The sequence below is a fragment of the Eptatretus burgeri genome, chromosome 8 (assembly GCF_056783735.1).
Source record: "Eptatretus burgeri isolate ZD-2024b chromosome 8, Ebu_testis_v1, whole genome shotgun sequence".
NCBI classification, from domain to species: domain Eukaryota; kingdom Metazoa; phylum Chordata; class Myxini; order Myxiniformes; family Myxinidae; genus Eptatretus; species Eptatretus burgeri.
The window spans coordinates 22009469-22022250 of record NC_140968.1 but is presented as its reverse complement, the minus strand read 5'-3'; the positions used below and the strand labels follow the sequence as shown (position 1 = coordinate 22022250).

General features: G+C 40.9%; 1 protein-coding gene across 5 annotated transcripts in view; it reads left to right on the top strand.

Moving 5' to 3' along the window:
* Positions 1-12782, top strand: part of LOC147021289 (catenin delta-2-like) — a 344800-nt gene that overhangs the window by 318276 nt on the left and 13742 nt on the right. For all 5 annotated transcript variants that reach the window (XM_085891110.1, XM_085891107.1, XM_085891108.1 and 2 more), the window contains 4 exons: positions 2255-2405; positions 5802-6000; positions 9497-9581; positions 9792-9918. In XM_085891110.1, the coding sequence (XP_085747236.1) occupies positions 2255-2405; positions 5802-6000; positions 9497-9581; positions 9792-9918 (562 nt within the window). The remainder of the gene's footprint in view (positions 1-2254; positions 2406-5801; positions 6001-9496; positions 9582-9791; positions 9919-12782) is intronic.

Below are 12782 nucleotides of genomic sequence, written 5' to 3'. Positions count from 1 at the left end.
CTATCGTTGGGCAAAGGTTGTGAACGCCGACAACAGGCTAAGCATTCGTTGGTATAAGTTATCTATAACACAACGAAACGTTCTGTGCCTGTTACTAATACGTTATGCACATGGTCAACACGTTATGAATACGACCAAAACTTAAAAAAAAAAACCTCAAAACTTCAGCGTACGCCAACGTTTTACGTGCATTTTTATACGTTGCCATTCCTGGCTAAATCGTCAAGGTGTGACTGGGCCTTTAGGAAGATCTACAAGGCTCGATGTCTGAGATTGGGGTCAGTGTTCATCAATCAACAATATCTCGTTCCCTTCACAATGCTGGCCTCCATGGACAGGTGGCAAGAACGAAGCCATTCCTGAAAAAGACACATCTAAAAGCTCATATGGAGTTTGTCAAAAAGGTATAATCATGATCCTGCAGGCATGTGGAGAAACATCAGACGAGAAACCTCAAACGTTTTGTGGTCAGACGAGACAAAAATTGAACGTTTTTGTCTCGGTTCAAAGCGTCGCGTTAGCGTTAATTCTTCGGGTTTGAGTCCCCGGTTGAGTCAGGATTTTTTTCATCGTAGCTCCGTTACAGGAATATATTCCTGTTTATTAAATTATATTATCTTTAATTATAGAGCCTGGTGTTGGCTTAGTGGCTTGGGGTCCTAAGGCCCTGACTTCGAGTCCTGATGGCTGCTGAATTAACACCAGGGGGTTGACTCAGCCTGTCATCCTTCCAAGGTCAGCAAAATGAGTACCAGTGTCCTGGTCCCGGTGTATGCCCCGGTTAGAATAGGTGTACCATCCCTGTGTGTCATAAGAGGTGACCAGGGTTTGTGTCAGGAAGGCTATCCGGCCATAAAACATTGCCTCAAGAAAAGCTAAGCCCTGCTCAGCAGGGAAAAATGGCTGTAAAAACGGGGATTTTTTTTGTTTTTTAAATTATATTTATTACTGTTCATTCATTATATACAGTGCCTTCAGAAAGTATTCACACCCCTTGACTTTTGTCACATTTTGTTGTGTTACAGCCTGAATTTAAAATGGATTAAATTCAAAAGCATTTGTGACTGATCAACATAAAATACCCCATAATGACAAAGTGAAAACATGTTTTTTTTTTAAATAATTTTTACAAGTTAATTAAAAATGAAAGGCTGAAATGTCTTGCGTCAATAAGTATTCCCTTCCCCAGGTATCTACAGGATGCACGCAGTCCACCAACAACCCTCTCCAAGTGAAACTGCCGAAATTCAGATCACTGCTCACATCTACTCATTTATTCCTCTTTTTTTTCCCCACCTGTGGAACCGACTTCCATACTCTGTTCAATTTCATTCTTCCCTCCAGGTCTTCAAGACAGCTGTTCACCACCACGTCTTATCATCCCCCATCCAAATCCTCGATCTTTTCTTCCCCCGATAATCCACCCAAACCCACCTCCTTCAATCCCCTGCTTTCCTTCCTGAAAGTCCCTGTAATGTCCATCTTGTAATGTCCCCATGTTCTCCGTCCCATCCCTCTCCCTTCCACAGAACTCCACATGTCTCTGTTCCCCACTGTTTTGTCCTTCCCACTCCCACCCCTCTTGTCTCATGCCCCCCCCCCCTTGCTGTGCGTTGTGTGTTCGCTCTCATACGAGCCTCGACAAGGTATACAAAAAAAACAACTCATTTTGTCCATTGCTTTACATTTGGGCACCATTATTAACTATTGTGTATCTACCAGATCTAGTATTACAGGATCTCCGTATGTCATTTCCTGTTCAACGATTCATTATTAAACTTATCTTCATCCCGTATGCTGCTCTGATTACTTCAGTTAACAATGCGGGAGAAACAACAAAGGACACAAACAATGACTCATCTCAGCTCAAAAACTGCAATTGGCTAAAATAAAATACTGCAATAACTAAATTGGAACACAATAATGTGCCCACAATTGGTCGAAACCCCATGATATTTGAGACTTTACTGTACATATGTATACATTGTATTTGTGTATATACACACACACACACACACACACACACACACACACACACACACACACACACACACACACACACACACACACACACACACACACACACACACACACACACACACACAACCTCGTTTTACCATAAATACATGGGCACTGATCTCTAGATGCAGTTGCAGAAAAAATTGAAATAATCTAAAAAGAGCAGTCTACTTGTTTGAAAAGGATCTGTTGAGAAAAGTATTTTTTTTTAAATACTTGTTTGTCTATTCAACAGTGGGCGAATTATGTACGTGCAGCGGTACGAAAGGAGAAAGGCTTACCTATCCTGGTGGAACTTCTGCGTGTGGACAGTGAGCGCGTCATGTGTGCTGTCGCTACTGCATTACGGAACATGGCACTGGATGCTCGCAACAAGGAACTGATTGGTAATTAGCTCGAGATGAAAGGAAGTACTGTTAAATGTGGAAACTTCCAAGTTCACATGAATTAAAATATTCAAGCTCATAATTTGAAAACCTAGACAGTCAGTAAATCCACAGTGCCTATAGAAAGTGTACACCCCCTTTCAAAATTCTCACCTTTTGTTGCCTTATAGCCTGGAATTAAATTGCATTAAATCAGACTTTTTCCACCTTTATTTACACATCGTAACCCATAACTTCCAAGTGAAAAACAAATTATACAAATTTCAGAAAATTGACTCGAAATACAAAACTAGAATATCTTGGTTGGATAAGTGTCCATCCCCTCAAAACAGCAATTGTAAACAAGATAAAGAGCAATCAGAGATTGCAGACCCTCACCAGGACTTCTTTTGAATGGTGTGTTTTTTTATAGGTTTTTGGGTAAATTCAATATGGCTGCCAAATCATGTGACCTATATCATATGTGTGAATCTTTTGTTCCTCATGGACAGACGGTCATATGTGTAAAGCTTCGCCTCAATTTGTTCACCCACTTCAGAAAAGAGGATTTTTGAAGGTATAATTTTTTTATGATATGGCTGCCAAATCACGTGACAAATGACGCCATTAATTTTTTTTCTGTGGACCATTTTATCCCGAGATGACCCTTAAGTTTCATACTGATTGGATGTAGCATTCTACATATGCAATTATGATGTCATAACGAGGGCACCTATGACATTAAAAAAAATCACTCATCTCCCATGAGGAATACTTGCTATGTGCCAAGTTTCAATTTTTTCCTTGGTGCGGTTTCAGAGATCTAGATGTCCAAAGTTTTTCCATTTTTCCAATATGGCTGCCACACCCATGACCTATGACGTCATAACTATCATTAAAACATTCCACATGAGTAGTTGCACCAATGGTGTAAATTTTGTCTCAATCCGACAAGCCGTTGCATAGTAAAACATGAAAGTTCTGTGTGGACAAACGGACCCAAATGCAATACCCTCTCCTCTGATGAAGGTAATTAGCTCAGGTGTAACCAATCACCTTCAAAATCACACACCAAGTGAATTGGCCTCCACCTGTGATAAATTGCATTGATTCTGATTATGTCAGAATAAAATCAGCTGTTCCTGTAAGTTTCCTCTGCTGGGTAGTGCATTTCACAGCAAAAACTCAACCATGAGCACCAAGGAGCTTTCAAAAAACCTCTGGGATAAAGTTGTGGAAAGGCACAGATCAGGGGACGGGTATTAAAATATTTCAAAGGCCTTGAATATCCCTTGGAGCACAGTCAAGACAATCATTAAGAAGTGGAAGGCATATGGTACCACCAAGACCCTGCCGAGATCAGGCCGTCCCTCCAAACTGGATGACCAAGCAAAGAGGAGACTGATCAGAGAGGCTACCAAGAGGACAATGGCAACTTTGAAAGAGCTATATGCCTTTATGGCAACGACTGGTCACTGTGTGCATGTGACAACAATATCACAAACATTCCACAAGTTTGGCCTGTACCGTAGGGTGGCAAGAAGGAAGCCATAACTCAAAAAAGCCCACCTTGAGTCCCATTTGAGGTATGCAAAAAACACTTCAGAGATTCTGCAGCCATGTGGCAAAAAGTTTTGTTGTCTGATGAAACCAAGATGGAACTCTGGTCAAAATGCAAAACGTTACATTTGATGCAAACCCAACACAGCACATCACCATAAGAACACCAACCCTACTATGAAACTTGGTAGTGGCAGCATCATGTTATGGGGATGTTTCTCATCAGTGGGGACTGGGGCACTTGTCAGGATAGAAGGGAAAATGGATGGAGCAAAATGCAGAAAAATCCGAGAGTAAAATCTGCTGCCCTCTGCAAGAAAACTGAAATTGGGACGGAAGTTCACCTTTCAGCATGACAATAACTTGAAGCACACAGCCAAAGCTACACTGGAGTGGCTAAGGAACGAAAGGATAAATGTCCTTGAGTGGCTCAGTCAGAGCCCCGACCTAAATCCAATCGACAATATGTGGCATGACTTGAAGATTGCCGTCCATCAACACTCGCCACGCAACTTGACTGAGCTTGAACAGTCTTGTGCATAGAATGGGCAAATATTTCCCAATCAAGGTGTGTAAAGTTGGTAGAGATCTACCCAATCGACTCACAGCTGTAATTGTTGTCAAAGGTGCTTCCACCAAGTATTAACTCAGGGTGGTGGACACTTATCCAACCAAGATATTATCGTTTTGTATTTTAAATTAATTTTCTGAAATTTGTAGAATTTGTTTTTCACTTGGAAGTTGTGGGTTGCGATGTGTAAATAAAGGTGGAAAAAGTCTGATTTAATGCATTTTAATTCCAGGCTATAAGGCAACAAAAGGTGAAAAATTTGAAAGGGGGTGTAGACTTTAAATAGGCTGTGTATACTTGTGAGAGAGCCACCCATTTCATTTGGAGACGACTCGTTTGTTGTAACTGCTGAGAACAATAATGCATTATTGATGATGATGTGATATGGGGCCATTCAAGGAGATCGGAACTGGTTGTTACGTGACCATTTTCAGGGAATTCCTTGGATCAGAAATCACTGGAATTTGGGTGGAATTTTATTTGAATGAAGGTATTTTTAAAGTATTTCTTAAAAAAAGGTTCTGAAGGATATATTCTTGAATTGGTTTTGTGTACATTTACCATGTTTGCTTGTATATGTTTCGTGAATGGATAGCTGTTTACATGACATATGAATAGATGGCACACAGTTGTGAGCCACATATACTGCAGATACTCCCTTCCTCCTTTTAATCCAAATGTAACATCGCTGTGTTCACTGACATTGAAGCACAGATGATTTAATGAAATGGTTCACCTCTTCCATTATCTTACTGATGAGCACTAATTCAAGTGGACATAAGGGTAGATCACACATTTTAACATCCACACAGTTTAGATCAAATATATAACTGAAGTGACATGTTTGGGTTGCACATTTATATATTTTTTAATATTTAAAAATTTTACAACTACGGTATTTGGAATTTGTCTTATGGGTTGTGTTGGTGGTGGAAGGGTGCTTGTTTCATCAACCTGCATATGTACAAAACAATCTAAAAACATATGTATATGTTTAATGGTACAGATAGATGAAAGATGCCAATTTGTTTTTTCAACTGTTACGGACTTTTATTTTTTTTTAATTATTTCTCCAAGCAAGCAAATTGCATGACCATTGTTAATCTATAAATTCATATGAAGCTTAATTGTAAAAGGATGTACATGAAAGGTTCGATGAAGTTAATACGAATCGTGAGATTGCTGGTAGGTCTTTATGGTATTATAGAAAGATTTCAGTTATGGGTGATGACTATTAACTGGCTTCTTATGTCCGTTTGTGTCACAAATTACCCTCATTCTCCAAGGAAAATATGCTCTCCGTGACTTGGTCCAACGGCTACCCAGTGGAGAGATGACAAACTCCCCAGGACGAGAAGCAAGGGCAGCAGCAGTGTGCTGTGCTTTGAACGAGGTGGTCAGTCGTAATGCTGAGAATGCCCGAGCGCTACGTGATGCTGGGGGAATAACTCGGCTAGTCGCTATTGCTCGTGGTAGAGCCGGAAAGTAAGGGTCTCAAATTCAGCATCCATCTCACCTCCACAAACTAGTTTTTATTATTTTTACGTCAAGGAGAAATATACACTTCTTACAATGTTCTTGCTTCAGTTGGTCTGCTTTTATTTACTCTTTCATTTCTCATGGTTTGTACAATACCAGGGGATGTCTCTCTCTACCTATCAATTCAATGTACCATCCTTAATAAAGGGGAAACAGAGTTAGCTGTCTCACAGCAAATAATACACTGGGTGATGTTTCCAAGTGGGATTGCGATCTGAGCCTCCAATTACCAACTTCGACTCAGCCTGTTAAGCCAAACTGGATCATTAGTCTACCACGGAAAAACATTTTCATCCTAGCATTTGTCAGTCGTGATTCTTAACAGTGACAGCCCATTTAGTGAGGATATTTGTTCGGGTTATGAAGCCGAATTGTGCTTCTATGACAACAAGTTGGAACGATGTGGGGGTGATTATGTCAAAAACGTCATCAAATTCTGGTTTTACTGAATGGACAATATCACACATGTTGGACCAGGCAAATTATTGGATCTCAGTTGTGATGAGCACCTGCCGGATCACTTGCAACAATCCGATTTCCAACCACGTAACATGCCTCATCCCTCATGTAGGCAGGCAGCAGCCTCTTCACTCTCTGCAGACCTCAAGTCAGTCATTTTGCTGTCAAAACGACAAAAATGAAACTTTTCAGCCATTACTTAGCTTGTTTAGCATTGTCATTTGAAACAAGAGTCCATGATGCTTGAGACTCGGTTTCATCTCCTGCATGCTGTACGTATTTGTTATTTATATATGAACGTCCTTTTAACTCATATTATAGTTCACCATTGTTTCCTAATATGTCTTTATTCTGCATGTGATTTGTGTACCAGCTCCAACATTAGCCAAATTAGATCAATATGAGAAAGAAAAAAAAACCCTCTTACTTTAATACTAACTCAGATATTTCTATCACAATTGATTGCACTTCTGTTTTGAATCAAGATATGTAAAGTCTTGCTCCAAAATCTTATGTTAATGTTGTCATTGTGGAATCCAGACGGTTAAACGACAACCTTGCCACCATTACTGATGTGAAGCCTGGCATTTTCATCCAAATCGACTAACTCAAGTTAAAATAAATAAATAAATTCCCCACTGCCTCAGAATTCTCCATAGCTCCAAGACCTTATTTTGTTGTCCTTAGATTATAATGGTGTTCAAGGTTTTCTTCCAGTCTCGTGGAATATCCAGTCTTTCATCCAGTCTCCCCTGTCGACTCGTCCTGCTTCTTCTCATGTTGCCCAACTTAAGGCCATTGGGGTCTAAGGTCTTCTATGTCATTGGCATCTAAGGACAGAAAAACTGGGTATCAGTGGGGTTTTTTTTCCTTTTGCCCTGCCTTAAGCCGCTGTCACACCTTGACGTTTTAGCCAGCGTATGCCGACGTATGAAAAATTTGGCGAATATGCTGGCACACGTCGAATACGTTATGGGTAAGTTTTGTATACGTTAAGAGCACGCTGAAGCACACTGGCATATGTCATAGTACGCCGAGCTCGTCGACAAATTTTAAGCATGCTCAACATTTTTCGACATGCTCGGCTATGACTCACACGTTCCGCATACGCTGGCCATAAGTTGTAGGCACGTTATGCGGTCGTTGACACACGTTACTTGTAAGTTACTCATTAGTCAAAATACGTCGAGGTAATGTCTAGCGTACCCGAAACTTATTTCTAACCTATGAGTAACGTGCTTTGAACCTATGTGTAACGTATCTCAAATGCATATTGACGTATGTAGATGTATTTGACGTCTTGCGGACGACCACAGAACTTGCTGAACGTGTTTCTAACTTACAGCTACCATATAATGGCGTATTGGCAGCATTTAGGGGAATTGGTATATAAACATAGGGTTCACACAGGAGCAACCCGTCAGTGTTTCAGACTCCATGGTAAGTGGATGTCCATGCCAGTAGTATCAGTAGTAGTAGTAGGTGAGCATGTCAGTAGTAGTAGTAGTAGTAGGTCCATGTCAGTAGTAGTAGGTGAGCGTGATGGGGAGGGTGTGGGTGATGATGGATCCTCCTTGCATCCGTGTCCACGGCCAGGAGACTTCTTTGCAGCATTCTTCGAAGTTTTCTTCGGCATGACAGTGATGTTGACACTTCGATGTCTAGTGCGGTTATGATTTGATTCGTCAAGCGGCAGCCTTTTAATAGGCTACGCCACGTGATCGTCAGCGATATACTGCCGCGCTATGCATAAGTTAGACTATCGTTGGGCATAGGTTGTGAACGCCGACAACACGCTAAGCATTCGTTGGTATAAGTTATCAAAACGTTCTGTGTACGTTACTAATACGTTATGCATACATCCAAGTAGTTATGACTACGCCCAAAACTGAAAAAAAAACACCAATAGTTCACCGTATGCCAGCGTTTTACATACATTTTGATACATTGCCATACGCTGGCTAAAACGTCAAGGTGTGACAGGGCCCTTATATCAGTGGTTGGTGGCCTTATAGTCTTTTACTGACTTTCTTCTGCTCTTGCTCTTCCTGACATTTCATCTCTCTGCCAAGCTTAGGAGGTCATTTGCATCGTCAGAAAAAGCGACAAAAAAGCAGTCATTCTTGTTACTAATCAACAATTTGAAACTGGTGGTTGTATTCGTAGGGTGACACAGGGAAGTTATAGGGGGTTAACATTTTTTTCATAGTCCTGGTGGTTCAGGGTGGGGGGAGGACCCCAATTCTCTTGATGTAAATGTGTATCATGTAGCACCGCCTGGTGGAAGCCGGTATTACAAGTAACAAATCATAAAAGTGGGGGAATTAACTGGTGCTTCCATTCATCCATCCTCCTCTTTTCTCGCAAGTGAGTTTGTTGTTGCCCTTCACTATAGAATTTGAAGTTTGCTGCCCACCCATCATCTCATGGTGTCTTCTATTTCTACCTCTGAACTTTTCTACACCTGCGACCCCATCCCATTTTCACCTCCAACCCCTCTCACACTGTATCCAATCTTTACATGCTTACCCTCCTGCTTACCCTTTGCCCCACTTTCCATCTGTTGATCCTATACTCCCTGTTCTTCCATTTACCTCAATATCTTTTTTTTAAGGAAAAATAAGTACCTCACACCGAGGCTGTGAAAGTTTTAATTAATTAAAGTGTCACAACAAGAGGTCTGACACTTTTCTCAAGTAAAACTATATCGTGACGACACGTCTAGCTGCAACCTCATTGACTGCACCCATATTTCTTTTATTACAGATTGTAGAGACCAAAGATTGCCAGTTTTTTTCCCCCCTGTTTTTATCCTGACTTTCTTATATAACTGTGCACCAGTTGGTTTAATGTCCAAGAGTTTCTTCAACTTCAAACTGAGTGATGAGTTCCCTGGCCTTCAGTTGTCTTTTTATATAACTCTATCAACTTTGTACACATCGAGCAATAAATGTCGTGAAAAACATGATTGCTGACTTTCCAGACAACCACAGAAGGTTGTGCGGGCTGCAAGCCAGGTGCTCGGGACCCTGTGGCAGTACAGGGACTTGCGGAGTCTTTACAGAAAGGTGTGTAAACAGCACAGTGGGTTGATTATTTAAGAGCGGAGTGGGCTGTTGTCGTATTCCGTACATTGAAAATAAATTTTTCTATTGTCCTTCCTTTTTCTCATTCACCGTTCTTCCCTTTTTCCCCCCTTTTATGGCAAATGTGCTTGCATTCACACATTTTCTTTATTTTATTCTCCTAAATTAATTACTTACAAAATGCCTTGGCAGGATGGTTGGACCCAGTTAGACTTCTCTCCAGGAACTGCTTGTGCAGATTGGGACCAGCAAAAGACATGTGAAACTCTTTCATCATCACCGGGCCCCCATAGGTCATCTCCTCAAATGAGCCAGGCCAGTGAGTCCTGACTAGCACAATGGGTGGAGTTCTTGTTTTGGGTTACACTTGTTTAATAATTACCATGTGAAATGCAACATATCTTGGTCACTGTTCAACCAACAAGTTACTTGTTTGACTTTTGCACTGTTGCCAAAAGTGTTTACATTGCATGTAAATGAGGCATACATTAATCAAGGTTTAATTTACATTCTTCAGATTCTCTTTTTATGAAGCATAATTATCTTATTGTATTATAGATTGCAGCTAACGCCTACAAACCTCCTCCTTTTAATCTATCGACTCATCAACCCATTCTCCCATTCTCCTCTACCCCTTCACCCACTTCCCTCAATCCCTTCATCCACTCCCACATATATACCTTCTCCCACTACCTTTTCCACCCTTTCACCCCTGAGCACAAGTTAGAGTTTTAAGCTAATTCGGTTCAGCAGTGCAAAAGTTAATAGAAGTCAAAAAAAAAAAAAACTCAAATGATCATGATAATTTCCAATGTCTATGGTTTTCATCCAGAGAATCAGCATATTTTATTACATTATGGCTTGTAATGGCCACTACCACTAGGAATAGCGCTACACGATATACTCACATGATTCATTCTTGACAACTCGGGCTAATTACAAACAAAAATCTTCATTTATTCAACAAATTTCTCATCCCATTATTTGGGTGGTGTACTGGCCAAACTGGTGCTTCAACAACTCCTGAAAAAATATAACCTGGCTTACGATCAGAAAGCAAAAACGTGCCAATGCTTATGTGCGTACATCGTGGTTTCATAGTTCGGATAATTGAAATACTGAAAATGAGACTTCTGAAGACATCTTAGTCTTCCCAGAAAACCATCATTGTGTATGCATCGATTTTTCTTCCTGACAACTGTGGCTGGAGTCAAGCCATCTCTCCAGCAAATGGATTCAATGGCTTCATATGTGTATAGATTCATTATGATATACGTATATATATATATATATATATATATATATATATATATATATATATATATATATATATATGTGCATATATACAGTACCGTGGTGCCCCCATAATCCGAACGCCCCATTGTTTGAACAAATTGGAATCCGAACAATTTTTTTCGAGAAAAATTTGCCCTAAAAACCGAACACATTTTCGAAAACCGAACACAATGTGGCGTTCATGTTTGTTCACGTGTCTCCCCCGCCTGTTTGACCCGCATCTTCGCGCTTTGTTCATTGCCAGTTTTTTGGAAGTCCTCGTGAAAGCATCTCTCATGTGTCGATCGCTACTTTACCTCGTGTTTTCACCTTGATTTGTGCTGTTTTTTTTTTTTCTTCAATTATCACCCTTGTGCATTCACCATGGCAACCAAGAAGAGCAGTGAAGCAAATAGGAGTAAGAGGAAGTCCGTGAGAACGACAATTGAGTTGAAGAAAGAACTTATCGCTAAGCATGAGAGCGGTACGCGTGTGTCTGATCTCGCTGCCATGTTCGAGCTGCCGAAATCGACCGTGTGTAGGATTCTGAAAAATAAAGAAGCGATAAAAGCGAGAAAACCCGTTGTGAAGCGAACTCATTCAATGAACCCTCTGACGAATCGGCTTTAACGAACTCAACGTTTTTTTTCGCGAGCATGGTGGTGACGTCATGCTGCGTCACCCAATCACTTCACCTCCTGATTATCTCCGTTGAACCGTGCGGTGAAAACGGCACGTTTGTGTCTCCACAGAGTGTACTGGGATATAAAACACCATTTGGTGCTTCATGGTTAATTACATACCTCCACCAGGCTGAACAGTTTACGTTTTAGATCCCAATGGCCACTGATAGGCCGGAGCTGCATCCAGACCTGATGGAAGAAGCGACAACGCTCCTGCTCATCCCCCAGGTTTGGAAAAAGATTCATGACCCAGAAAAGGTCATTTACTCATCTTATTTTACCTTAAACATGGGTAATTTCAGTTGAAAGTGTCTTGAAAGTGGGTTTTCTTGGGGTCCAGGAACGGATTAATTCACTTTCCATTATTTCTTATTGGGAAAATAGTTTTGGAATCTGAACTTTTTGGAATCCGAACAGCCTCTTGGAATGAATTAAATTCGGATTCTGGGGGCACCACTGTATATACTGACATCTCCAGGTGTTTATAAGCATTGTGGTGTACCCAGTGATTCGTAGCTATGATGAACAGGCTTTCGATAATAAGAGTGAGGAAAGTGAAAAAAATATTTCCCGTTAAGAAATCATTGTGGTCTATTCCAAGTCGACGCGTGGTTGAGCAGGCCAAAAAGCATGGTGACTTCAGACCCCAGAGTTACCTCGGATACGCCTTAAGACTCCATATAGAGTGGTGACCGATGATGCGCCTGATAAAGGATATAATTATATAAGGCCATTAATTATTTTCTAAAGGGGTGTTTTTAATGAACCAAAACATGCAATTTTCATTACTGCACTTCCTTGAAGTTTTCTTCGTATGCGTGCAAATTTTCAGGCTGCGAGGTTTCATGGTTTTTGAGTTATGGAGGAGACACACTGAAACACACTGACATTTATTAGTTTGTGTGCGTGCGTGCGTGCATATGTGTGTGTGTATATATATATATATATATATATATATATATATATATATATATATATATATATATATATATATATATATATATATATGTATGTATAAACGAAGTGAGGCTGTTTCCGGCCCAAGCTGTTGGGCCACGTGAGGGGTCGGGGCCAATCGGAGCGCCCGATTCGGGTAATGACGTTTGGATTCGGCATGGCCCCTCCCCCCGAGCTGCAGGCCCTATAAAGGTCGGAGAAGTCCCTCTTGCTGGGTCAGTCTGTCTGTGGTTTCCTGCTTCTCATCTCCGCCTCCTCGTCTCCGCCC